This window comes from Diaporthe batatas, assembly GCF_019321695.1.
Source record: "Diaporthe batatas strain CRI 302-4 chromosome Unknown Contig00002, whole genome shotgun sequence".
Classification (NCBI taxonomy): domain Eukaryota; kingdom Fungi; phylum Ascomycota; class Sordariomycetes; order Diaporthales; family Diaporthaceae; genus Diaporthe; species Diaporthe batatas.
Window position 1 is genome coordinate 1,604,226 of NW_025408549.1, and position 26,359 is coordinate 1,630,584.

At 53.7% G+C, this 26,359-nt stretch overlaps 11 protein-coding genes across 11 annotated transcripts; 5 read left to right on the top strand and 6 right to left on the bottom strand.

Moving 5' to 3' along the window:
- Positions 1–30: 30 nt before the first annotated feature.
- On the bottom strand, positions 31–3,117 carry KVR01_001763 (uncharacterized protein). The gene is made up of 9 exons (XM_044789539.1): positions 2,689–3,117; positions 2,510–2,560; positions 2,430–2,455; positions 2,343–2,369; positions 2,240–2,275; positions 2,038–2,186; positions 985–1,980; positions 540–928; positions 31–478 (listed from the first exon to the last, which is right to left on the bottom strand). Exons 1-9 carry the CDS (start codon positions 2,712–2,714, stop codon positions 436–438), a joined length of 1,743 nt encoding a protein of 580 aa, XP_044649718.1. The 5' UTR covers positions 2,715–3,117; the 3' UTR covers positions 31–435.
- Positions 3,118–3,797: 680 nt separating this feature from the next.
- On the bottom strand, positions 3,798–4,469 carry KVR01_001340 (uncharacterized protein; the record flags this gene model as incomplete). The annotated part of the gene is made up of 4 exons (XM_044790039.1): positions 3,798–4,051; positions 4,115–4,138; positions 4,206–4,366; positions 4,435–4,469. The coding sequence occupies 4 exons, from the start codon at positions 4,467–4,469 to the stop codon at positions 3,798–3,800; spliced, it is 474 nt and encodes a 157-aa protein (XP_044649295.1).
- Positions 4,470–5,538: 1,069 nt separating this feature from the next.
- On the top strand, positions 5,539–6,543 carry KVR01_001249 (uncharacterized protein; the record flags this gene model as incomplete). The annotated part of the gene is made up of 3 exons (XM_044784830.1): positions 5,539–5,748; positions 5,804–6,376; positions 6,442–6,543. 3 exons carry the CDS (start codon positions 5,539–5,541, stop codon positions 6,541–6,543), a joined length of 885 nt encoding a protein of 294 aa, XP_044649204.1.
- A 218-nt stretch (positions 6,544–6,761) lies between these two features.
- On the bottom strand, positions 6,762–7,692 carry KVR01_001878 (uncharacterized protein; the record flags this gene model as incomplete). The annotated part of the gene is made up of 2 exons (XM_044791270.1): positions 6,762–7,214; positions 7,306–7,692. The coding sequence occupies 2 exons, from the start codon at positions 7,690–7,692 to the stop codon at positions 6,762–6,764; spliced, it is 840 nt and encodes a 279-aa protein (XP_044649833.1).
- A 286-nt stretch (positions 7,693–7,978) lies between these two features.
- Positions 7,979–10,356, bottom strand: KVR01_001113 (uncharacterized protein). Its single transcript, XM_044790962.1, has 3 exons — positions 9,182–10,356; positions 9,020–9,121; positions 7,979–8,846 (listed from the first exon to the last, which is right to left on the bottom strand). The coding sequence occupies exons 1-3, from the start codon at positions 9,593–9,595 to the stop codon at positions 8,535–8,537; spliced, it is 828 nt and encodes a 275-aa protein (XP_044649068.1). The 5' UTR covers positions 9,596–10,356; the 3' UTR covers positions 7,979–8,534.
- A 1,203-nt stretch (positions 10,357–11,559) lies between these two features.
- On the top strand, positions 11,560–12,267 carry KVR01_001550 (uncharacterized protein; the record flags this gene model as incomplete). The annotated part of the gene is made up of 2 exons (XM_044788244.1): positions 11,560–11,629; positions 11,684–12,267. 2 exons carry the CDS (start codon positions 11,560–11,562, stop codon positions 12,265–12,267), a joined length of 654 nt encoding a protein of 217 aa, XP_044649505.1.
- Positions 12,268–12,853: 586 nt separating this feature from the next.
- On the top strand, positions 12,854–14,996 carry KVR01_001808 (uncharacterized protein). Its single transcript, XM_044783403.1, has 3 exons — positions 12,854–13,286; positions 13,342–13,492; positions 13,560–14,996. The coding sequence occupies exons 1-3, from the start codon at positions 12,967–12,969 to the stop codon at positions 14,859–14,861; spliced, it is 1,773 nt and encodes a 590-aa protein (XP_044649763.1). The 5' UTR covers positions 12,854–12,966; the 3' UTR covers positions 14,862–14,996.
- Positions 14,997–15,444: 448 nt separating this feature from the next.
- On the top strand, positions 15,445–16,819 carry KVR01_001560 (uncharacterized protein; the record flags this gene model as incomplete). The annotated part of the gene is made up of 4 exons (XM_044791621.1): positions 15,445–15,958; positions 16,023–16,339; positions 16,428–16,548; positions 16,644–16,819. The coding sequence occupies 4 exons, from the start codon at positions 15,445–15,447 to the stop codon at positions 16,817–16,819; spliced, it is 1,128 nt and encodes a 375-aa protein (XP_044649515.1).
- Positions 16,820–16,999: 180 nt separating this feature from the next.
- On the bottom strand, positions 17,000–18,342 carry KVR01_001474 (uncharacterized protein; the record flags this gene model as incomplete). The annotated part of the gene is made up of 3 exons (XM_044785172.1): positions 17,000–17,472; positions 17,551–18,120; positions 18,198–18,342. The coding sequence occupies 3 exons, from the start codon at positions 18,340–18,342 to the stop codon at positions 17,000–17,002; spliced, it is 1,188 nt and encodes a 395-aa protein (XP_044649429.1).
- A 2,502-nt stretch (positions 18,343–20,844) lies between these two features.
- KVR01_001191 (uncharacterized protein) lies at positions 20,845–25,012 on the bottom strand. The gene is made up of 5 exons (XM_044786717.1): positions 23,901–25,012; positions 23,602–23,769; positions 23,057–23,545; positions 22,391–22,977; positions 20,845–22,317 (listed from the first exon to the last, which is right to left on the bottom strand). The coding sequence occupies exons 1-5, from the start codon at positions 24,864–24,866 to the stop codon at positions 21,909–21,911; spliced, it is 2,619 nt and encodes an 872-aa protein (XP_044649146.1). The 5' UTR covers positions 24,867–25,012; the 3' UTR covers positions 20,845–21,908.
- KVR01_001555 (uncharacterized protein) lies at positions 21,032–21,706 on the top strand (the record flags this gene model as incomplete). Its single annotated transcript, XM_044787892.1, has 1 exon — positions 21,032–21,706. The coding sequence occupies one exon, from the start codon at positions 21,032–21,034 to the stop codon at positions 21,704–21,706; it is 675 nt and encodes a 224-aa protein (XP_044649510.1).
- Positions 25,013–26,359: the final 1,347 nt, after the last annotated feature.

Below are 26,359 nucleotides of genomic sequence, written 5' to 3' on the forward strand. Positions count from 1 at the left end.
GCCGGGCCACACTGCTCAGGAGCAGCAGCAACGCAACCTCGGGCCCCTCTGCATTGACACAACCTCAACCACGTGCTGCACCAGCGCTTTTGAATGGGTCCCCATGCATGCACGATGACTTTGATTCATGCAAAAACCTACAAGACTTGATCAACTCTGGTCTTCAACACTCCGTAATGGCTCGGGCTGTAAGTTGCATTACGACGGGTTCTGTGACGCTTCCCGGCATTACACATCGCCAAGTAGTCCATCTGTTGTTCTTGGACGGTATTTTGCAGTCTATTCGTGGGAAATAAGAAGGCCATCACCAGCCCATGTCTACGTTGTCCTACAACACGGTCATTCGTGTTCTGTTTTTCATCCCATAGCCTAGACTAAATTTACTTCCAACATTTTACCACAGCAGTCGCGAGTTTCTTGTTGCCGCAAACTCAGTTACTCAACATGGTCATACTTCTGCTGGTGGGAAGCAATCGCACTAATTGAACACATTAGTCACACAGCCAGACATGACAATTACAGGCCAGGGGTAGACTTACCGTCCACTGGGGTCAGTCTGCTTCACCCACTTCGGCACCCACCGCATCACAGTCGAAGCACAGCTTGGAGGAAAGTGCTCGTCGAACATGCAGCGGTACCAGTAGGCCTCCTTCGTGTCGGGGATGTCGTTGCCCCACTCAGGCTTGGGGTTCTTCATCATCTCGTCCGTCACGTGCAGCTCAGCGTTGTCCTTGAGCGCGTCGATCCAGCCGTACCCAACACCGTCCGAGAACTGCTCCTTCTGTCGCCAGAGGATCTCGTCGGGGAGGTATGGCTGGTTGTCGGGCTCGTCAGAAGTGTCGAAAGCCTTGCGCAGGATGTACTTCTCCATGTGGTCCTTGTCGATCATCTTGTCGGCGGGGTCAACAGCCATGGCGGTCTCGAGGAACTTTGAGAGTGGTCAGTATACATTGAGGCAGGATGCAGCCCGTGCCCTTCACATACCTCCTTGTCCAGGAATGGCACTCGCGCCTCAAGACCCCACGCCGAGGTGGACTTGTTAGCCCGGAGGCAGTCAGCCAGATGCAGGGCCTTGACGCGGCGGACACACTCGTCATGGAAGGAATCCTTGTCGGGGGCGTGGCCGAAGTAGAGGTAACCACCGAAGATCTCATCACTGCCCTCGCCACTGAGCACCATCTTGATACCCATAGCCTTGATCTTGCGGGACAAGAGGTACATAGGTGTTGATGCGCGGATGGTCGTCACATCGTAGGTCTCGAGGTGGTAAATGACGTCTGACAGGGCGTTGAGGCCGTCCTCAATGGTGAACGTCATTACGTGGTGCTTTGTTCCCAGGAATTTGGCGACCTTGAGCGCCGCCTCGTTATCGGGCGAGCCTGGCAGGCCAATTGAGAAGGAGTTGAGCTGCGGCAGGTACGTGACGGTTGACAGCTTGTTCTCATCATCGATGCCCACGAGGCCCTCGCCCTTGTCCTCGTCTCCAGGTTGGGGCTCTGCGCCGCCGTTGGCCTCCAGAGCAGCCTTCTTCAGGCGCAATGTCTCGCGCTGGGCAATCGATGCGACCAGACTCGAGTCCAGACCTCCTGACAGCAGAACACCGTATGGGACCTCGGCCATCAATCGCTTTCGCACCGATTTCTCCAGGCTCTCCCGCAGAAGCTTGAGGTCGGCAGGTTGCTGTGGAACCTTGGAGCCGTCCCACCACTTTGGCTCGAAATATCTCGTGGTCTGGCCGGTCTGGCTGTCGTAGATGTGCCCCGGGGGGAAGGCCTCGATCTTGTCACATACTGGGTGCAGGCACTTGAGCTCGGAGCCGAAGTAGACGGTGCCGGGCTCCTTGGATGACCAGCCCATATACAATGTGGTGATACCGATAGGGTCACGGGCGGCAATCGTGCGGTCGAGCTTCTTGTCGTAGAGCACGAATGAGAACATGCCATCGAGGTGCTTAGGGGCGTCGAGGCCGTATTCCATGTACTAGGGATTAATTAGCCTCACTGTCTCCGGTACTGGACATACATGGCATGAACTAACCAGAGGAATGACAACTTCGCAGTCAGAGTGCGTCTTGAAGTGGTATGGTGTCTTGAGACTCTTTCGGATTAACCTGTGGTTGTAGATCTCGCCATTGACGGCGAGGATGATACTTTCATCGGCGTTGGTCAGGGGCTGGGCACCGCTCTCTGGCCTTTCTGTCAGTCCATATGCTTGCCAAAGCGGTGTGAGGGCAACGCACCGACGCCGACGATACTCAGACGCTCATGGCATAGGACTGTCGCAAGAAGTCAGCAAGGCTTGCGCCACTCTGAATACTGCATATTCGTATCGGGCATCCATACTTGTGTCCTTGCAGATGATGCTTCCGCCTGCAGAGCCCCCAATGTCAGTCTGTTGCGTCGCGCAAATCCGTGTGACTCAGTTCTTACTCCAATCGGGTCCTCTGTGCCGAATTCTGCAGCGATAAAGTCAATTGAGCAGCTCCTAGACCAGAATTCGGAGAACATACGCTTTTGAGAGTTTCAATGCAGTCGGCTTGAACTTTTGCACCTCGGGGTGTCTGCGCGCGCATGCTTGTCAGTTGAGTTCCGTCCGCGACAAATCATCGCGATGGTGGGGCTCTCAAAGCTGCCCCTCCATGGGAGATCGCCCCCGAGCCATTGACTCGGGAAGGTGGAGATTTCGTACCTATGACACGCAAAAATACCACACATTGTGACTGAGGCTTGTGCTGGCCGGGGGTATAGTGAGGGAAGGGGGTGTCAAGGAAAGGGGGACGACGGTCGCGACGTTCAGCTATGCGCCTGGTGGGAGAAATGTTGAAGGGTGTAGAAGGGAGGAATAAACAGCCAGCACACCAGGTCGACCAGCGGGTCTATCTATCCAGTAGCAGAGACGCCAGTTGAGTCAGAGGTCAGCCAGATTCGATTTGATAAAATGTCCTGATACAGAGCCCACCTCGAGGCCCCATGCGAAACGTAACGCCCGTGATTTAATTTTGGTCAGAGCTTGGGCGAGCTGGTTCCGATCTCGGGCCAAGTCTGAAAGGGTCAATCTACTGGCCCAGCGCCAGAAGGCTTATCTCTCTGGGCCCCTGAGACAGTGCCCTCAAACGACGCCAGTGGGATTTCCAAACCGCCTACTGGTCGGCAACGCGGATGATCACTGGCCTGGCCAGACCATGCGTGCGTAACGTCTACTGGGCGGTCTGAAAGGACAGCGAGCCACGCATTTCGTACACTAAGAATTTGTATGCATGTACATTCGGTTCACGACGAGATGCAGCGTCATTCTCAGAATCCAGACCGGGGACGGGATGATCGCCCTCCACGGATAAATTACTCGTCCGAGTCCTAACCATTCGTCCCAATGACCCTGGTAAACAGGTGGTATATTGTGAGTGATGGTTGCATTTCACACCTTCTCTGAGACCCGTCCACAGCTAGGTTCGAATGAAGAGCTAGCCAGGGCACATGTTGGGATCACGTAGGGGACGCAATCAGCGCAGGAGCTTCTTGACAGCATACAACTATGCTCGTCTTTCTATCCCTCATGAAATGCGACGTCGAGCCCGTGCTGCTGATCGCATGGCGACCATCTCTTTGCTGGTTTTAAGCAGCCCTAACCCTAAAGATGATTGCGCAGTTGCGCAACGAGGTCGAATCTCCAAACTCCTTGTAAATGAATCACCTGGACCGACCCTGCCTGGTATCCGCCCTGCCTAGAACTCCGCAAAATCCTGCCAAAGCACATTATCGAGTGGATAAGTCCAAGCAGTGCATTTGAACCACCGCTCCTCAAGGGGCTGGGTTGTCGCGCACTACCCGCTTGACGCGGCGCTCGTACTCCGCCCTGTCCTTCTTGAACAAGTTGTAGGCGTCGGCCTGCGCAGGCGACTCGGGGTTGGGGTCGTTGAGGAGATCCTGGACGCCGATGAGGATCTGCTTTACTGTGATGGCTGGCTTCCAGGCCTCCTCCTCGTTCAGTATGGACAGGCAGACGGTGCCACTTGGGTAGACATTCGGGTGGAACAGAGGTGGGACGAATTTGCCTGTCCATCTTGTCAGTGCCTTGTATCTCCCAGGACTTCATGATTCGGCCATGTTCGGCTTACACTTTGGGGGCTTTGTTGGGTACTCTAAGTAGACAAACAAGTCTCAGGGTCAGCTGTCTGCCTCTCGAGTTTCATGAGTTGGGCGAGTTACCGTCGGGGAATTGCACGGTCAGTTTGAACTGGCCACCCTCCCAGATGGTCTTCTCCTTGCCAGGTATGCCGCATTCCCAGTTCTTGAGGTCGAGAATGCCCTCGCTGTTTCGTGTTGGTCGCGCGTAGAATCCAAATGGATGGTCACGCCGCCAGAGCTTTCTGTTCAGCCACCCCGTCAGCGAATTTCGAAATGCACGACACGTTTGGGAGGCATTCGCCGCACGTACCGCTCCTCCTGGAGACGATTCATACACAAGGACATGTCTGCAACAGAGGGACGGGTCGCACAATGCGTATGTGTGTCGGCGGACGAGGCCAACGATAAGGGTTTCCGAAAGGAGCCGAGATCAGCCCGTTGAATGGGCTTGATGAGTGGCGGCGGTTGGTTGAGCGAGGCTGTCACCGCAGAAATTCCGAAGCTGGATGGGAAGGGCAATTTATCAAAATGACCGAGAGAAAGGAGAGAGGGATAGTTGAGCACCTTGAAATGCTTTCTGAACAAGACAAAGGGTCGGGGCAGACCAGGAAGCCTGGAGGGGGAGGGTGGGAGTGTGTAGTGTGATGCTCAGAGTGAGGCTCTGACGGTTGTTGGTCCCTCAATATCGAAGTTGTTAGCCCGCGGCACCCACACTGGACAAGGATTGGGCAGCCTGGGCAAAAAGGCACCCGCAAGGTAGCAGCACACCCCTGAAAGAGAAGGCGGCAAGGTGCTCTGGTGATCTTTAGCCTGCACTGGAGCCCTGGGCTCTTGCCCCACTACGCCAATGGAACCGTTGCGGGGATTGACCTTCGACTGAACCCGCCTGCCAGTCGCTGCTGCTGGAGGAGACCGGTTGGAGCAGGGCTGAGTGAAGTTCCTCGGCATTGATCGACCACCTTCAGACACTTGCCAGTAGCCTGGAATTTCGGGTGTTTTCTTTGGCATCTTCTCATCCTACACTCTTTGCTTGCCTTATGTCCATTTAGTCCTTTCATCTTAGTAGCCTGCAGCTTTCACATCAGCATTGAAAGGAGACCAGCATCTAAGCAAGTTCGGGAGTCTAAGACAAGAGCTTATTCAGTTGCCTGCCTGCCCCTCAGTCACTGTTTAATCAACAAACACCCCTCCCCCAAACCGAGGACCCCCGAGTTGGACTTGGCAATAGAAGATGGCAACAAAGCCAGGCGATACAGAGGCCTCGAAGGATGCCCCCAAGGTAGCACAAGACGTCAACTTGGAGGACGTGGGTGATGTACCGGATCCCGATGAGGACGATCTGGACGACCTCGATGGCATGTGACAATGAGTCTTTTGGCGGGGTCTGGACGTGTCTGACCTTCGAAACACAGATATGCTGGATGACTTCTCTTCAGTCAAAATTGATTCCAAAGAGCCCATAATTTCAGCCGCTGGCCCGGGCTGGCCTTCAACGACAGCAGCTCCAGCTCCAGCTTCAAAAGACAATTCCGCAACGGCCGAGGATGACGTTCTCTCGGATGACGACTTTGCGAAGCAGCTTCAGGCTGGAATGGCCGAGTTGATGGGGGAGATGGAGAATTCTGTATAGCAAACCCTATCTGTGCACTGCAGACCTTGCAATTACTGACATTACCAAGCCGGAGATGCAAGCCCAGTTTGAGAGCATATTCAAGGAACTCGGCGCCGCAGCAGCGGCCACCACTGGTGGATCGCCGACAGGTGCCGCAGCGCCGGGCTCAGGGTCTGCCGACCGTCCTCAGGCATCGTCGTCCACTGGCGCGGATGCCTCGTTCCAGGACACGATCCGCCGCACGATGGAGCGCATGCAGACCTCGGGCGACCAGGCCACTGCCGCTGCTCAGAGCGAAGGATCGGACGACTTCATGGCAGAGCTGCTGAAGCAGATGCAGACGGGCGGCCTGGGAGAGGGCGGCCTGGGTGAGGGCAGTGAGGAGGAGTTTTCCAAAATGCTGCTTGGCATGATGGAGCAGCTGACCAACAAAGACATCCTGTACGAGCCCATGAAGGAGCTGAACGATAAATTCCCTGAATGGATGGAGAAGAACAAGGACACCGTTTCGGAGGAGGACAGGAAGCGCTATGAGCTCCAGCAAGGGTTTGTCAAGGAGATCGTGGCCAAGTTCGAGGAGAGCACGTACTCGGACTCGAATGCGGCAGATCGGGAGTATATTGTGGACAGGATGCAGAAGGTAAGCTGCCTCTGTCAAGGTGTGGGCAAATTCATTCCTGCTAATATCAAATCTCCTTCTTTTAGATGCAGGCTGCCGGGTCTCCACCTCCGGACCTAGTCGGCGACATGCCCTCTGCACAAGACGCCTTGAATGCTCCTGATGCAGAATCCTGTAATCCTCAATGAGCTACAGGCGCTTTCCGTGAAATGTCCTGTAGTCTGTAAATACAAGCCTATGACAAATAATTAACCCTGACCTCGATACGCCATTTCTATGATTAACCCCAGAACGCCGAGCCGTCTTCATTGCAGTACAGTAGAGATCAGTCTTGGCTCAACCCAGACATGGGCAGCGAGCGCGGGTACTACGGCCGGATAACAGCCAATAGTCGAATGACGCATTATCATGATAAATCCATCTCTCCCGAAGAAATAGGCGCCGGTGCTGCACTCTGCTGCTCCTGAGATAGGTAGTCCATGAATAGCGCGTCGTAGTCATCGTCGTCGTCAGACAGTTGGGGCGAATCCGGCGGCTGTCGTTCATCATGCTCGCCCCACTGATGTCCGTCAGGAGCGCCGTTCTGCATTGCCGCCACCATGGCCTCGTATTCCTCGATCTCGGCTCGTTGCTCTCGTTCCAAAGTGTCCACCATCATCTGGTCCACGTTGGCATTGCTCTGTCCTGCTTGACCCCATGGCGCAGCCGCTGATGAGCCGGAGGCGGCGGCGGCGGCTTCTTCCTCCTCACGTAGTCGCGAGGCCTCCTCAATGTCCGATTCGAACACATGCCCATCGAGGTCGGCGTTCTTTGCCTGCTGCAGGTCCTTGTTCAGGGAGATCCACTCAAGTTTGAGGAGCTATAACCAGAAGTCAGCACAGTCTCGGTGTTGTCAACACGGACGCCACTCTTCTCATTCGCAAGGACAAAGACAAAAAGAGACCACGTACCTCCTGCTCGCCGCCCCGCCTCTCCCACCTCTGATCCTCCGCCCTCTGCCTAACATTCTTGAGGAATAACTTGCGCCTGCTCTCCTGCGCCGCCTCGCGCTTCTGGCTAACCACTGGGTTCGGCCGCGTGGGGCGCGCCGCAAACCTGCTAACGGGCTTTGTGGTGCCTGGCGACGACGACCATGACGCGGATATCGGTGAGGACTGGGTTTCCCTCCGCGCATTGGCGTCGCGTGCGGACAGCGGCGGCGGCGTTGTTGCGCGGATGGGGCTGGATGACAAGGGCGAGGAGATGGCTGGTCGGTGGGCTGAAGGGGAGGATAGGCTGGAGGGCGAGTGGCTGGCAAAGCCGGGGAAGACTGGAGGGAGGCCCATTGTGGTGAACATGGCTCGTGGCGACAGAAATGGAGCACTCGAGATTTGACTGCGGTTAAATATGGTACGGGCGCCTGCCTCAGATCAAGTCGCGCAAGTAGTGCTGCATTCCGAGTCTTTGCTGCTGATGACCTGCACGTTTAAAGTGATGATGGCCGAGCCGACGCGGTCCGGGTTTAATGTGCCAGTCCAGTAGAGCGCGTCATTCAGGGGTCCTTGCTGGGCGGGAGTGGAGCCATTAAAGATAAGATAAGCCTCCTAACTTCAATCGCCCATCATCACCACGCACTGATCAATCGTCGACCCTGCCACAAGTCACATCAGGCACAGATGATATCTGACGGCACTCCTTTGGGATGGCCAGATGAAAGCCGGGCTGGCTTCTGAACTCAGCGGTGTTGCTGGATCCTACGCGAGCCCGCCATTTCCAACTGACAGCGCTCTCAACATGGCCTCTAGATTTCTCGATTCTTTGCATTGTCAAAAGTGGAACCGTCATCACATCGTGGCCTTCATTAACGACGATGGTGTGGAATCACGTCACTCGCGTTCGTGTCTCGCCTTTGACAAGAAATGACTAATTACCTCGGATCTACGCATTCACAGCAACCGCAGAAGTTAACGTGGGTTCTTGAACTCATTGAGCGCTGCGAGGCAACGACTCTCGACTGCCGAGATAAGTGTTTGTACTCCATTTGCTACCTTATGTAATTTTCCATTTGTTGGTCTTGCATGCTACCCACCGCCCAGGGCCGAACACCTGGGCCTGAAATATATACAGAAAAATAAAAGGTTGTTTTACATAATGAGGTTCTGATCACATGCTTCTTGGAAGACAGTTCCTCGGGGCGGACTCAAGCAAAGTTCGATGCCGCGGTGGCCTTTGAATCAGACGCAACCGAGACCTTGCTCACTGTGATAGTGCTGCCAGACGTGCTGGTAACACGGACATCCACAGTGCTCGTGCCGAACCCGCTGGACTTCTCAAAGAAGTTATAGTCTGTTCGAGTGGTAGCCTGCCACGTCTTTCCGCCGTCGGTGCTGACTTCGAGCTTGGACACAGGCATGTTGGAGTTCACGACCTGCATGGAGAACCAGTACGCGCTAGTGCCGGACTTGTTGTGAAGGACAATGGGCGAAGAAATGCCACAAGGTATCTCGGTATACTGCAACAACTCGAGTCAGCCATGCGGTTCGACGTGTGGCAAGTAGATGGTAACGACGCTGCCTGAGGCCCTCAAGATTCTCAACAAGTGGAAGACCTGAAACTCCATTTTGAGCCGAAAAGAGGCGCATGGAACATCACGATATGTACATTGAGGAATTTCTGGCTGCTTACGGATGTAGCGATCCTGCCCGCAGGGATGGAGCCGATCTTTGCGAACCCGTCCTGGAAGAGATCGAGGTGGCCTTGCTCACACTCTGGGCATTTATCAACGACCTAAGACTCCAAGTTAGCTGGTGGAAGACTATGGTATGGGTGAGTGGAGGACGGCCCTACCATGACCTTGATCTTTCCATTGGGTCCTGTCACCTCGAGACAAGTACCACACTTGGCGGCATTGTTCCAAGCGGAGCCGGGAAACGCCGTACCATATAGCCCGGACGGAATTACCGACATGGTGGTGAAGGAGCACGCGCCCCCGTTGAGGTTTCCCCCGTAGAAGGTGGAAGTGCCGGAGACGGCCGCAGCGCTCAAGACATTGGTCAGGCTACTGGAAGAAGATGATGTATTCGAATCATCGGAGGACGGGGCTGCCGCCACTGCTGCAACCACCGGGGCTTCGGACTTCAATGCTGCGTCCGAGGCAGTGGTTGGCGCCGCCGAAGGGGAGGGCTTTGGTCTCTTTCCCGCGGGACAGGCCGCGGAAACGCAGACAGCCGAGATGGCGAAGAGCACGACTTGGAGCTTCATGTTTTCGAAGAGAACGTGAGCGCAAGAAAGCGTCAACTGGTATTCGAGTATTCGGTAAAGAGGAGGCGAGGTTCTACCCGCTAACGAAAGGAACACAGAGTCCGGATGGAACTGTTTTGGTACTTTTGGTAAAAAGAGCGACGGGGGCACCTTGGAAGACTAATGAAAGCATGGACGAACACCTCGAAGAAGGAGCCCTGGAAAAGAAGCGCGACAGGACGAGCGTATAATATACACGATGCCCCGGATCCAGGAGCACCCACAATGGGGCCGATTCGGCCAGGTGCCGGGTGGCGCCGTCCACATACTAAAAGAATAACGAGCTTATTGACTCTAGACTTCAGAATGTGAGGGATCGAATAGTGGCAGACAGGTGGTGAGAGGGCAATCTCCTCCCAAGGATCAAGATAAAAGTAGTATGGCCCAGGGGTTCACAGCCGTGCCGCCGGCCAGACCCGGGTGGATTCCATGCACGCTCATGACTCTTTGATCATGGCCCCAAGGGCGTCCTGCGCGCGGAGAATTCAGGCACTGACTGGGTATAATGCTGTAAGTCGAGGCAAACATGTTTGGGTCTACCCGGGAGCTGGCGGCCGAGCATTGCTTCTGTTGAGGTCGCGCCGTTTCGCCTTGATAGCGTGGTGCGCGATTGGCTTACGGGAGTGAGTGGGGGCTGTGAAAGGGGGCTGCGATGTGATGTCCACGGGTGGCTTAGAGCGTGAAAGAGGCGGGTGCGCGCAGATTCCTCCAGGTTATCCGTATGATGTGATATGGGCTTCATGGCCTCTTCACCTGAGCATCCGCTGCACCACGACCGTGCCATGGTGGGCAGATTCCTCTGGGCAGGGGTGCGGTAGTGGGAAGTGTCAGAATCGGGGAAGAATATCGAGCGATATCCACTTCTAAATGACCCACCTGCTTGTGCACTCGGGTAGATTACCACGCATGCAATCTGGCGTCCGAGGGTAAAACACTGCATGTCCTCGTGCTCTCGCGTCGTCCGTGTCACTCGGCCGTTGAGATGAGAATGCCAGTCAAGCCGAGGACAGAAAGCACCAAGGGTTTCAAGCTGCGCCAAGAAATCCAGAGTCGAATGTTTCTGCCACTTTGATATTGAAAACGAGATCACTCGAGATGCTGGCCATTTTCAATGTATTCCCGTCAAGCCATCGGCGAGTCAGCCGAAGGCTATGCCTACATTGATAGCTCTATGGAGGATCGCTTCTTCTACTTGTGGCTAGAGCCGGAGTCCTCCAATCTCATGTGAAGGTCAAATCTAGTAACCATCCACGAGGTTGAAATTACCAACAGCTACAGGCCGGGCCGAACTGAAGCGATATCTCGGGTTCATCGGCACCACAGAGTCAGTGGCCGTGCTGAGCAGTCCTGCCAGGGGGCCAAGAGTGCTGCTAAATGTACTTTTGGCGTGTCCGAGAGTGAAGGCGTGTCAGCATGTAGAGGAGCTCGTCGCCCTCAGCGCCATTGCACAGCAGAGGCAACTTGGTTGAACGACTGTGTAGGTTGAGGTGTGGAGAGGCGAAATAAGTGCTAATCAGTGGGCCTAGAAAGCTTGACCTTGGTGCAGATCTTTGCTGCAAGCAGCGGCGTACGTCTCCGACTCCACGTCCCCGACTCCACGTCCCCGACTCCACGGAGGAGCAAGGGCAGGATGCCAGGATGCCAGACGCATCTTGACAGCGCTTGGCAGAGAAGTGCGGGATCAGCAACAACATGCACCTGCCCGCCTGCGATTCGGCACGGACGTTTTCGTGAAGTCTGGCAGTGAGGACCGGAACCGAGGGTTCGGATCGGTACTTAAGTACCTACTCAAGCTACTTAAGCTTAAGTACCTACCTAAGGGAACGAGACAGGCTGGTCGGGTCGAACTGCCTGCCAGAGGCAGGATCAAACATCAGACGCCGCAAGTAGTGCTCAGCAACGATGATGCCTGGTCTTCAGACGTCATGCGTGCCGCCCCGGCTGTCGAAGCGCAGCTTTTAATAGCCAGCCCATCCGCGCTGTGTCTGGTGGGTGGTTAGCAGCCAGACTAGACCGATCTTTGGACGACCTCCCTCGCCTGTCACCGAGCTGGCCTCTCACCACCAAGACTTCTGACCAAGACTACTCCTCCTCCCAGACAAGCCCACACTGTCAAAATGGCCTCGGTCGCAGCCACAGCTGAAAAGTCACTGCTTACACTCCCCGTCGATGTCCTCAAGGGCATCACTAACAGCCTCGATCAGAGCGATGAAAAGTCACTTAAACAGACGTGCAGACGCATGAGTCTCCTCCTGGCGCCCCCACCGGCGGCTCGCCTCGGAGCTGGAGACAACCCCGCCAGGGACGGGAGATCAACCCCGCTGCCCCAGAGCCCCCTCCCAGAGAAGGCAACAATCACCCTCCGAGAGCTGGAGCAGGAGAACCACGAAGTCGAGCAGCGCGATGCGCAGAGGGGGATGGAGCTCTCCGACACGGAAGACGGGTTCGACGATGACAGGTCGGACATCGGCTCCAAGCCCACAAAGTACAAGGGCAGCAAGATCCTGAACTGGACGGCGCAGCTCGAGTCGGCGCCCTCGAGCCCCAGGCTTCGCAGTCCTGCATCATTCCTGAACAGCCCACGGCCAGAATCGCCGCGCCCGGCAGAGGTCGAATCGCCAGCGAGGCAGTAGTGAAAAGGGAATCATGTCCTCCTTATCGGCCTCCTCATCGGATGGGTCTGGTCGCGAGCGAGGGTCTGAGCTTGTCCTCGGGCTGCTTAAAGCCACTGTTCAGTTTGAGCTCTACACTAGAGGCAATTCCCGCCTGTGAACAGGGTCCTTGGGTGGGAATGTGGAGACTTGGAGACAGAGAGAGTTATTAGGCGAAAAGTGGCATTCTGGGCAGGGGCTTGATGACAACAATGGATTTGCCTGAGTCGCGACCAAAATTCTGAAGCTGGGCGGCATGCGTCGTGAGAAACGAAAGCATCAATTAGCAAAGAGGTGAAGAAGATAAAAAAAAAAGATGAATTATACGCAACTCCAACCGAAGTTGCTTCTTTTTCGGTGTGGATTTTCCTGCAGTTTATTAATCGCAGGGCGGAAAACCGACGGTCGTGTTAATGCACAAGCCTCGGCCGGGACCAGACTTCGGAGCCGCCGAAGGCGACTGCCCCCGATGAAGACTGTTGGGGGATAGCAGAGTGATCGGCCATTCGCGGCTGCTGCTGGCAAAAACCCGCATGCGATAATTCGTTCCTTTTTTTTTCCCTCTCTCCGCCAATCAACTCTAACCAGTTCTTTTCCCTTCCACTTATTCCATGATGACGAGCTGAAGTCCTGTTTACTGCATCCCAGCCTTGCTTTGACAAACATGCAACATTCTCGAGCATGAACACCTCAATCTCGTCGGCGTTCCTCCGGCGCGTCTCCGCCAGCCCGGCGCAATGGACATGCACGTCATGCCGTAGCTCACTGACAAAGACGGCCCCGAGCCAGTCGTCCATGCGTCGACAACTTGCCGCTGGGAAGAGATTCCAATCCAACAGCTCAACGAAACGGCGCACGAAGCCGACAAGGAAACTTGTCTTGTACGCCGGAGGCGCGGCTGGAGTAGGTCTCTTGACCGTGGCAGACGACATCAAAGGTACATACGAAGGCGCAGAGAGAGCAGGGAGAGTGGCATCTGCCCTATTCATTTGTATAAATGAGTGCGTCAATCCTCAAAACGCACGCCTCCCTCGAAGCTGACTTGGCCTCGTCCAGCTACCGAACAACGTTGAACCAGAGGGATCAGATCCAAGATGAGGAGGAGAAGAGCTCGCTGCTGAAGAGCTGCCACAAGAGGAGTGCCGAGAGGACATTGAGGGTCCTGGAGAAGAATGGCGGGATATTCATCAAGCTGGGGCAGCACCTGGTACGCGGGTCAACCATACTCCCACCGTCGTGTTCATATCGAGGCAGAGCCGCTGACATGCTTGCAGAGTGCCATGAACTACCTCCTACCAACCGAATGGACGACGACATTCATACCCTTACAAGACAAGTGCCCGGTGTCCTCAATCGAGTCGATCGAGGAGATGTTCAAAAAAGACACGGGAGAGGACCTGTCCGACTACTTTTCCGAATTCTCCCGCGAGCCGATCGGGGCAGCTTCCCTGGCTCAGGTACACTTGGCCACCATCAAGGAGACGGGTCAGAGGGTCGCAGTCAAGGTGCAACATCCAGCCCTGGCGAGTTGGGCACCCCTTGATCTGGCCTTGACGAGGTTCACCTTCACAACCTTGAAGAGGTTTTTCCCGGAGTACGATCTAGAATGGCTGTCCAAGGAGATGGATGCGTCGTTGCCCCAGGAACTCAACTTCCAGTGTGAGGCCGACAACGCGATGCGCACGAAGGCCTATTTCGCCAAGTTCCCGAATATACCGCTCGTTATCCCCTCGGTCATCTGGGCGAAGAAGCGGATCCTCGTGATGGCCTGCGAATCTGGCCACCGGCTGGACGACCTGGAGTATCTCGACTCTCAAGGCATCGACCGCGACGAGGTGTCGGCGACTTTGGCCCATATATTCAATGAGATGATCTTCGGCGAAGGCGCACCGCTCCATTGCGATCCGCACGGCGGCAACATCTCCATCCGCAAGAACGACTCGCGGCGGTATGGCGCCAACTTCGACGTGATCTTGTACGACCATGGGCTCTATCGCGATATCGAGACCAGCATGCGCCGGTCGTACGCCAAGATGTGGCTGGCACTCTTGGACGGCGATATGGAGCGCATGAAGGAGCACACCAAAGACGTGGCCGGCATCACAGACGAGCAGTTTCCCCTGTTCGCATCCGCCATCACGGGCCGCGACTTCACGGTTGTCCAGTCATCCATCATGAAGCCCAAGTCGCCCGATGAGCAGAAGACCATGTCCAGCGCTCTTCAGGAGGGCCTGCTCGAGGACCTCATCCAGCTGCTGGGTCAGGTGCCGAGGATCATCCTCCTGATCCTCAAGACCAATGACCTCACCCGCAGCCTCGACGAGAGCCTGCACACGCGGCAGGGGCCGATCAGGAACTTCCTCATCCTTGCCAGGTACTGTATGAGGACGGTGTTCAACGAGCAGATGGAGCAAATCAGACATCATGGGTCGTACCTGTGGCCGCCCAACACGCTGAGGTTGATCGCCGCGTCGCTGGGCTTCCTCCGCGTCGAGGTCAAGCTCAAGGCATTTGAGTTGTGGCTCATGGTGAAGAGAATGGCAGGACTCAGCACGACGAACATGATGGGGATGTGATCGTCTCGGGATGGTGGTACATTTTCTGATTGCGATACAATATAGATTCACGATACCTTGCATGGGTCCTGGTAGAGGGCGATGGTGCATATTTTTACATAGGGTGAATAGACAAATTGTACTTGTTTCCGAGCGATTAACCCCGAGCCTTGCCCAGTGTGATCTGGGGGCTAATCTAGCGATGGTATCATGGGGCAGAATGACAAGGATCCCTTTGAAACGGTGTCAGACGATTGGTCACGATCAGGACGATGCATAGGGTTCCGCAGATAGTAAGCAGGCAGGCATCCTACTCCTACGTCAATTATCTCGTTCGGTCGTCTTCTTCTATCTCCCCTGCCGGCACGGATTAACGTTGTGAAGGGACTTACATGCGCCGCTTCCTCTCCTTCCCCACGATACAAGAGCCATGCATGTTGTTCCTCCATTATTTTCGACCCTAGTGTCTGGCCCGTGACCACTGGCCAACGCCTACATTTCTTCCCCGTCCTCTATTCGCGTTCCTCCCCCCCAACAGCAGCTACTCGAGTACTCTGCCCCCGAAATCAATCGAGTTCTTTTGAGGACTGTCTGCCGTCCAGGCATGTCTAACCCTGATACCACTTCACGGCGGGGTTTTCTGTACCCAGGCCTTCAGGCGAGGCTGAATGGATATGTTGGCATCCGCACCAGATTTCAGGGCGCGGCCTGGTGCAAGTCAACTTTTTTTTCTTATGTCTTCTTTCGGGCACAGTACCCATTGGCCCCGAGAGAAATTCTCATCTCCTCTGTATCCGTGTTCAGAAAAGGAGCCTTGTTCCTGTTCCTCGCTCATACGTTCATAGTTTGCCTCCAGGAGATTTGGGCCCGTCTGCGCCGTGGTGAGCTCAGGGTGCTCTTCAGAAATAGCGACGTTCGTGATCAGGCCTTTGCCGAGTTCTACACGGCAGCACGTACGTTGGATGACTTTCTTTCCTCCGCAAAGTCGTCGCTGCACCCCTTCCATTGCAGTCCTCGACCGGGCATTCGTTTTGAAGGGAATTCCGTCAGCGCTCTGCCGCTCCCACACATAGCACAGCACAAGACCAAGGCTCCTCTCGAGCCACGCACCCCTCGCTGTATCGACCCACCAGCTTGCCACGGCAGGAAGGGCATAATTCTCACTGACAATCCCTCGCGCAGGTCACAACTTTATAGCCTTCGAGTCCACGACCGCCGTCGCCTCCCTCGTCCCCGCAGCTCACGGCACAGTGGTGGACCTCGGGCCCGGCGCAGGCACACAGCTGGACCGGTTCGATGCCGCGCGCGTCGACCACATCTTCGGCGTGGAGCCCAATACGGCCTTTGCGCCGGCCTTCAACGACCGCCTCCGGGAGACGGCTCTGGGGCAGGACGGCAAGTACACGCTCGTGCCCTGTGGCGTTGAGGATAGCGAGACCCTGGCGCGGTACGGCGTCGTGGAGGGGAGCATAGACTGTGTTGTTTGTATGCAGGTGCTAGTTAGTCCCCATCCCCCCTCTCATTCCTCCTTTGGCGATCCTGAAGGCCGAAGCGGATGGCTCTTGGTAACGCGCAGCGGGTGGGCAGTGCTCTGTTCCACACCCGGAGGAGCAGGCTCGGCACCTCTATCGACTCCTGAAGCCCGGCGGAGAGCTCCTCTTCTGGGAGCATTGTCGGAATACAGACGTGGTGACAAGGGCCGTGCAGTGTGAGTCAACCCCCATCAGTCTTATCTCTCGAGTGCGCGTAAGCATCATCCGGCGATACATGGACCAACTGACCACTGGCTTGGCCTCCTCCCAGGGATTTGGGGCTTGGTCTGGCCGAGTGTGTTCGGCGGGTGCCGGCTTGACCGGGTCACTAAACAGGCCTTTCTCGACGCCGGCGTTTGGCAGACTGTCCAAATCGAGACGAGTATGGAGCCGCATGATTTGATGCCGCGTGTCTGGGGGAGACTGGTCAAGCCCAAGGCAGCTTGATGAACGGGTACCCTGTTCGTGCTTGGCGGGTCTTGTGAGGCGTTAGGCGTGAAATTGAAACCGCAAATCCATTTTGACCTGACGCCTTCCTAGTGCTCTATACATGGCAGATTGGTATAAATGCATCAGACAAGTCCAGTCCCTCAACTAGAGAAGTAGATAACCCTGCTCGGTCTGAACCTAGTCTCTGTAGGCATCCTTCTCACTGACACCGATCATGCCGGTGTGCCTCCTGCGCCTCTTGCCCCACGCCTCCTTCGCCCACTCCGAGAGCGTGAAGCCCCAGTGTCCGGCGACGAGCGCACCACTGAGGATGTTGATAACCTTGACCAGGAACACCAGGAAGCTGTCTCTTGACTCCTCGATCTGCAGAAGAATAGGCTCGATGTCGTACTTGACAAAGATGCCAGGGATCACGCGCTCGTTGACCTCGGTGCTCTGCTCGGTGACGGCGTACTGGTTCGTGAACAAGGTGTTATCGCTGTAATGGCTAGCCTGTCCAACACTGTAGACAGTTGGCACGATGGACACGAAGTACTGGAACTTGTGGAAGTTACTCGTGGCCACGTTGACGGTCCGGTCGAGAGGGTTCTCAAGGGACGGGAAGAAACTGCCGAACGACAGCTCGTTGACGATGTGCGAGAAGTTGAAGGCTGGGGGTGACGGGCGTCAGTCAGACCTGGCGTTCAAGAGTACGGGAAAGGGTGCCTGTGGATCCCATCAGAACCTACAGTTGTGGTCCAAGTGTTCCCCAAACTCCATGTACCCGTGGCCCCTGGCAGTGATGTGGAAATCGCCCTGGACCCTATTCAGATCCAGACTACCGAAGATGCGACAGCTATCGCTGGGCCCCCGCAGCTTCGGCGTCTTGGCCCATTTGGCCCTCTTCCCACCCAGCCGCACGATGTCGTGGACGTGCTCCTCCCCGAATCCCTCCTCGTGGCCCTCTCCGGTGACGATCTTGCCGTTCTGGTCCCTGTTGAGCCTGTGGTTGCCCCTGATGTCGACCCACTGTGACCAGGAGGTGGGGTCGCGCTTGAACTTGGAGGCGGCGAGGATGCGGTCGCCGGCGGCGTCCTGGACGTTGATGTGCAGGTCGGAGCACTTCATCCTGACGACCGTGTCCAAGTTGATCTGCATCTCGTGGCCCACGCCCTTCTCGACGGCGAAGGTGTGTTGCTCGGTGCCGCGCCACCACCGCGACAGCTCGGACCAGACGAGGATGAGGGTGACGAAGATCATGGCGACGGTCCACTTCCCGCCGCCCGCGGTCCGGGTGACATACTGAGGTTTCGACTTGGCTGCGAGGAGGCGAGACAGGTGTTAGTTCCTGGGGCAGGGGTGTTCTGGTTGGCTTGGGGATGAGGACAGAACATACGGAAGGCGTCAAATGCGCTGACGATGTTGCCAGGTGCTGGACCGAAGGCATCCTCATCCAGCTTGTGGTCCTTGAAGCCGTTGATGGGGGTGTGAGGACCCGAGTTCGGGTAGGGACTGTCGTAGGGGCTTTGCTGCCAAGCCATGGCTGGCCGAGAGAGACCTCGTGGGGTCGGGGAGAAATCGTCTTGATCGCACGCCTCTGTGGTTGGTTCGTTGGGTTGGTTCGTTGTGCTCGGTCGGGTGACTGAAGGGGTTGGTCGACAGAGAGGAATTGCGCCTAGAGACTTTGGCAGCCGATCCACGATGTGGGCACTTCCAAAAAGTCGCAATCTGTCACCTCGACCCCATATATGCCTGCTCACAGACCTGGATCATGCAATTGGGCCGCCTGTGGAAGAAATGGGCGCAGGTTGTCGTCGTCGTCAGCTTGTGGAAACTGGAAACTAGAGCTCTTGGGACGAATCTGTCAATCAAAGGACAGGTCGCCAAATTGTACCTCCAGGGACAGGGTCTCGGCTTGGGGCGTCGCCGCGGGAAGTGGCGCGCCGAGCTGGAGCTGTGCAGCGTGGTGCGGTACCTGACTTTGCGGGGGTATCCACTGATTGCTGCAGGGGGGTGACTTACACCGAGTACTTGCTTACTGAAGTGCTTAGTTTACCACAATACAGTAGACTACTTAGTCTACTGTACTCCATATATTGATTGGACTTACCCCGCTACAGAGACTGGTGACATCTGACCTAGATATTAGCCGGGCAAGTAAAACCTGTTATTTCAGCAACAGTCCATTCGTACGTCTTGCGAGCGTCAGCTGAGGCCTAGGAAAACTGTGGAACTCACGCAGTGCCTTGGGTATCCATTCTCTACAAGGATAGCATCAAATATAAGCATCATTTCTGATTACTAGGGATATTAGATGCAAGTTTCACATGAGCCCAGCGTGTCAACATTGACTCAGATCTTCTTAACCCTTGTTGACAAGTCTCCGATGGCCGGGAGACCGATACTTGGGACCGTCCCCTCCCTGGCGTGAGCGGACCTTTTCTGCCCACCCCCACCCCCCCCCCCAAAAAAAAAAACATCTTGCCACTCCGAACCAGATACTTGCTCCTGTGCAGGATTTTCTACTCTTGTGAAAGCTTCACCCCGGTCCATTCTGCCAGGGTATGGCCAAGCCAGACCAGGAACTCAGGTATGTAGCGAATGATGGCTTGACCTCTCCAAAGGTCATCAGCCACGATATCTAAGTTCTCGGGAAATCCTGCTGGGAACTTGTATCATCTAAGTGGCCCGCCCATGTACCTGACGTGCTCAGTCGCGGTTTGAAGATCTGCATCGTGCAATTTGCGAGCAGTGACGCATTTTACCTCGAGCACGCCAAACTCATACTTAAGGAGTACGGTCCTGGTAAAAGTCCTCCATGGTCGTCGTCTCTGCCCGAGATCCCGGCTCGTTGATCGCAGAAGCGGCGCCAGGAGATAACATCCAAGTTAAATACGTCTGAGTGGATCAGTAGCCAGGGGTTATCAGGTGCATCTTTGTCAAGCTAATCTGCTATGGATCAGTGGACTGCGACAGAGCCTGTGCTGATACGTTCTGAGAAATTGTAAGCGTGACAGATGCTGGACTGGTAACGGAAAGGACCAGAACTTACAGCTCACTGGCTCGCCAGTACCATATTGCCTATTGATCTTTGGATGCTGGTGCAGTGGAACCTATCCGTTGCAAGGGCTCTGGTGAGCATTGCCAACTCTTATTTAGGGGGCCACTTTTGTGGGTATTTTCAATATGTGTTTTTTTTTTTAAAAAAAAAAAACAAAAAAAAACACGAAATGCTGGAACTTGAGTGTTGACCACTGCATTAACCCGTCACATACGTCTTATACGCATGGGAATTATAAACGAAACCACCTGGCAAGTGCCACCGAGGCTGAGATCGGCACCGCTCCAGGACGAGGATATCATGAATGCAAGGGAGATGGCTGAACTGTTCGTGTCTGATAGTTGGGGCGCTGAGGATGTGGACGTGGTTATTCAGCTCATGACAAACCGGATCGCCGGCTGGGGATGGACGTGTTCTCGCGACATCGCCAACCCCGACGAGAACGGTCTTTCAGTGGACGAGATTGAGCGCGTACTTGTGGCTCTGCGGCCCCATCTGGAAGATAGGGGCCAAAGGCAGAAGGCCCCCTTACTGCCTGAGAATATCGAACCGAGTATCTATGGCTTTGAGTTGGTCCAATGGAGTTTTGTGTTGCTCAGACTAATGAAGAGTATCACTGAGTGCTCAAGTGATGATAATGGTATCAGTGAATGAGTGGGTAAATCAATTTAGAACTTTCAAGTTAGTTAGAGTAATACCAAGTCTTGGTTTCCACTGTCGTTCTAGGAACCATCCCGTCTTGTGATCTTCCTTGTCATGTCAGTAGGTGCTCAGTGTTTCTTGCCTAGGTAGGTATTGGCTGCCTAAAATAACCACAGTAGTTCAGCGGATGTCTACGGGGACGGCTTGTACAAGCAAGGGACTTCCTACTAACCTGTCTTGGATTTAAGGCCCACGACGACAACGCTATTAGCCTAGCAAGCGGGTATCCGCCAGCCAGTCTAAGCATCTGCCGTTGCGGTAAGCAATAGCGCAACGATCGCCGACCAATTGACGTCTTCCCCGCAGGGAGTCTGTGGTGGCAGACCACATGCAGGCTATGACGCCGGCCATAGATTCTGCAGTGGATGTGCGGCCCCGACACAGTCACACAATGTGCAAAGCCGTGATCCCACAGCAAGAATACATCACTTTAAGCGCTACTGCTTGTTGTTTCAACCGCATCGACCATGTATAATTCGCAGATTTCCTTCACTCTAGACACAATCTGCCCTTGGACGTACATTGCCAAAAAGCGCCTCGACCTCGCGCTCACCCGGCTCTCACCCGAGGTCACCTCGAAGGTTTCGTTCAGTGTTCGCTTCCTGCCCTACCAACTGTACCCTTCATTCGGCCCCGCGCAGGAAAAATACGCCTGGCAGCGAGACCGCAAGTACGATGGCTCAAAGGACAAGATGGACATGTTTGTCGAGTTCATGAGCACTCTCGGCGAGGCGAGCGGGATCAAGTTCAGCTTCGGCGGCGACATTGCCGACACGCTCCAGGCGCATCGCGTCATCCAGTACTTCCAAGAGGAGGCGGGTGCGGAGACGGCGAACAGGCTCGTCGCCGCGCTCTACCGTATGTACTTTGAGGAGGAGCAGAGCCCCAGCTCCTCCGAGACCCTGGTGGCAGCGTGCCTGGAGGCTGGCATAGAGGAAGAGAAAGCGAAGGCTGTGGTGGACGATGAGAGCGAGGGTAGGATTGAAGTAAAAACCGCCTTGAGGGAGTCCGTGACGAACGGCATTGATTCAGTGCCACATATTGTATTTGAGGGGAGAAGGAGGGATCTTACGCTTGTGGGGGCGAAGGAGGTTCACGAGTACGTCAGGGCGATGGAGACCATTGCTAAAGAATGTTCATAAGGTCCAGACGGGCACCAGGGCGGGTTGACGAGAGTCAAGACATTAGCCGCCTGCGTGCCACGAATAATCTTTCCGCCCGCTGCTCACCTGTGGGCTTAGCTGTTGGCCGTCACATTTGATTATGAATACCATTGTAACTAATTAGCAGGTCCGCCATGCTTTTGTAACTCCTGACATTGTTCGATGTTTCGGCCAGTGGTATCTAGTACCGTGCGATGAGAAATCTCCGCCTCTCCTCGTCCTCCATTGAGTTGAGGAACTTGGACTCGAACTGCTTGACTGCAGAGTACCTGTCGACCACTTCAGAACCTAGCAAATCTTTTAATTCTGCGTCCTTTTCAAGAGACTCTAGAGCCTCCTCAACGTTACCCGGCAACATCTCCGAGACATTAAGCTCCTTGCGATCGTTCTCCGTCAGGCTCGCCGGGTCGACTTCACAGTCCTGCCAAATTAGCTTCTCTTTGGCCATGAAACCGTGGGTGCCCGCGAAAAGAACCGAGGCCAGCGCCAGGTACGGATTTGCAAGTCCGTCGAGACATTTAAACTCCCAATGGCTATCTTCGATTTTGCGCAGGGGCGTCTCGCGATTTTGTGTGCCCCATGTCACCCACCTGTACCAAGCAGTCAGTCTCATTGGATATCATTATCCCATGGGATGTCCTATGCGCGGAACAACAAACTTACCTCCCTCCAGCCCACGCCCCATCGGCCAATCTTTCATAGCTCGCTGGGTTGCTATACGCAAACGCCATGATGGCGCGTAGATGTTTCAGGATTCCTGCGTAAAAGGGCTCGTATGTCTCCTTCCTGTCACCCCCAGTCGAGGCTATAGATATGTGCGCATGCGCCGCCGTCCCACATATACCCGGAAAAGGCTTGGGGTACAGTGTAAACTTGAATCCTGCTGCCGTCGCCATGGCAGAAATCACCTCTCTTGTATGGAGAAGGGTGTCAACCGCCTGGACCGGAGGCAACGCTGGGAGGACGAGTTCGAACTGGCCCGGTGCGCTCTCGGCGTGAACCTGCTCGACCAAGATTCCCATTGACTCCAGCTCCCTGGTGATATCCGCGAGGAGCTTTGGAATCTTTTGATTCGTGAAGAAGCGGGATACAGACCAAGAGTGTCCGTCCTTGTCCAGTGGCTCGAATTTTCCAGATTCACTGCGCTCGAGGAGCAAGAACTCGATCTCAAAGCCTACCAGAAAGGACAAGCCTTGCCTTGCCCCATATTCTTGGGCCCTCGTGAGTTGCGTTCTGGGGCAAAGCGGGACCTGCGATCATTGGTCAGACCTTCTGTTTTGTTGGGAACAGAATCATACCACAGTTGTGATATCTCTTCAAGCCACTCACGATAGACCCATCTTTCTCGCGGAAGTCACCATACATGCTGAAATGTCCTGGTATGGGCCCGCTCTTCAAGGACGAAAAGTCAGGATGAAGTCTGTACTCCCCACTGGCGCTAGTTCCGGGCGTCATCAGGTCATTCTGCAATAGGCCGAGGCAGGCTTTCGTAATGCCTATGTCCACAGGCTTTCCCTCTTCCAGCGACGTGATGAGCTTTCTAAAGGGGATCATTCTCATCCGGGGCATCGCCGTCAAGTCTGTCCAACAAATTCGGATGAAATCCGGCGTTGACTTGCCCCGAATGACATGTGTGAAGATCTCGAGGTCTGTCGCTTCGTCCTCCATTGCGTCACCGCCTTCGTAGTCCGTCTCCCACTCCGAAAATGAAAGTCCGAGGTGGTAGAGCTTATTGGAATTCTTGTATAGAATGTCTCTAACAAGTTCGATAGCGGATTTCCAGCTCATGGCACCTTTGCGGACATAGTCGCACAAGACCTACTGCCCAGTTAGAAAATTAGACCACCCACTAGTTGGCGTCGGACCGAACTCACCGATTCCAAGACTTCCCTGATCTGAATTATGGCCAGCGCATAGGTCTCCGGGAACCAGTGGCCATCGGTGGACCACATTATCTTAGACCAAGGGCAGAGCTCGAGGATCTGGCGCACCGCAATAGCCTGACCATCTTGACTGACAAACGGGAAGATTTCACCAATGTCCTGTCCGGGATCAATGGTCAGTGGAATGATTACCAGAGAAGTGCTCACAGCTTGGAAAATGGATGATCTGGGGTTCATGGTGGATGTAGTCCTCAGTCTGGGCTCGAAGGTAAAAGGATGGTAGCACGCACAGCGTACACGTTTGCATAGACTGTCGCCAGGTAGCCCAACTCTCGCGTGAACGGGTAGCCCGCATGTAGCAGCACGATCGGGACCTTGGGATATGTTCGGATGAACTCTTGCAGATGCGCCGGGGATGATTTGGCGAGAGTGAGATCGTTATCTCCTAGGCCAGTGTGGAATTGTAGCGGCTTCCTCTCCCGTCCCGGCATCTCGCTGATCAGCGCGGCTGCCCGGTGCACGAGGAGGTCGTTGAGGCCTGGGTGCTGTATCCTCACCAGTTCCGCCGGACCAGCGTAGTCCGTCACAATCTCATCAAAGGAGGCTTTCGCAACCGTGAGATCGACGACAGCGGATATATCCAGGCCGGTGCGGTAGCAAATCACGCTCTTGAAGCCTACCACCTCCGGGTCCTCGAGGGCACTGCGGATCTCGGCGTCGAACTCCTCGATAGCTCGGTCGAAGACATCCTCGGAGCTGTCACCCTGCTTGAATTCGGAAGCATGCTTCTGAAAGATCCTGCCCGCCACAGTCTCGATCCGGACGATGCGCTTGCATCCGCTCCGCGTGAACGAGTTGTGCCAATCGTAGTCGTACGCATCATCAGGTGTATCCAGTCCGTCATCGACAAGGATGGTCTCGATGCCATCCAGGCACTCACTGATCCAGTCATCGTAATCCTCCAGCCGCCGCTGCTCAATGGCAGCCACAACAGCCTCCCACGTCTGCGCGCAGTCGAGCACGTGAGCGAGCTGCTTCACACCGCGCAGGTGCGACAGGCTCGTGAATGCCGCATGGATGGCATCTCCTGCGGCCTCGGTAGTGATGGAGAGCAGCGGATACTTGGCCAGGGCATCCGGCTTGAGCAAAGGATGGGCATGGCCGTCGATTATAGGACATTGGGCAATGACGCGCCTTACTTCGTTGAGCTGGGTTCTTGAGACGCCCGCGGCAGGGGCTGAGGTGGACCAGGTCATTGTGTTCACATGAGCCCGAGATTTCTTGACGTGGAAATGATTCCGAGCGTGGGTGAATTTAGAAAGCTCACTGGCCGTCGATGGGATGCTATTGCCCTTGGTCTCCCCAAGGTGGGCTGATGTTGCAAATGCGAAGTGTGAGGTGGTCGCCTCCCCGCTTCGCTCAGCTGGGGTCGCTCAAGCCCTCTCACATGCACCGTGCATAATCCGTTGTACTCAGCCATTCGACCAAGGTTCTTGGATATTTACAGTTCCTAGGTGCGACCGCAGCCACCATCCACCATCCGTTGTTTGGGCTAGCCAAGTTCCTGTCTTCCAGTTTCAAATGATCCATATTGAAAATGCTTGCCACCCTCGCCGAAACAGACCAGGACGACCCAGCCTCAAGCTTTGCCCCATCTAAATGGCCCCTTCAACGATTCTACTAAAGAGGCCATGTGTGCAAGCTGTGCTTTGCGTAGTTAGGGCATGCTATTGCTGCTCCATCTGCATGCGGGCGTCACATATATTTGAGATCTTTGAATCTCCAGTAAGTACCTAGGTACCTACCTAGGTACTTAAGTACCTTACTTAGTACCCGGGTAGCTCCCGCCACTACCTGAGGAGCTTATAAGTGCCGGTGAAAAGCATTAGGATTGTTCCACGTGCTTCGTTAATTTGTCCCTGTGACTTTTAGAATTAGTGGAAATCTCCTAGATATTTTAGATCGTCTTATAAACTATATAGTATATATAATATCTAGGAATATATACTACTTAAGTAGCTTATATAGTTTCACTTTTATTTTATTTATATTTAAAGATATATATAATACTTTTATAAAATAATAAATATTTAATATTTAATATTTAAAAAGAATATAATATTAATAATAATAATTATAATATAATAAATATTTATAATTTTAACTTTATAATATATAAATAAAGTTAAAAATATTATTTTAATAATAATATTAATATTATAAAGAAATTATATAATAAAGTTAAATTAAAAATAATTATTATATAAATAAATTATATTAAAAGAAATTTAATTAAAATTATTCTTTTAAATATATATATATATATTAATAAACCTTTTATTAAATAAATATTATAACTTTTATTTAAATATATAATTAATTTTAAAAATTTAAAATAAAGAAATAATTTATAATATATTACTTTTAAAATTTTATAATAAAGTATTAAAATTTTTAAAAAAGTTTAAAAATAATTTATAAAAAATAAACTATTTATATTTTTTAATTTTATTATTAAATTAAAAGTAAATAGTTAAAGTTTTAAAAGATAAAATATAATATATTTTTAAAAATTAATTTAATTAAATTTATTATATAAAACTTTTTATAATAACTTTATAATTTATTATATTTATAATACTATTTATTATTAAAAATACTTTTTATATTAATATATTAAACTATATTTATTTAAATTAATATAATTAATTTTAATATAAATTAATTTATTAAAAATTAAAACTATTAT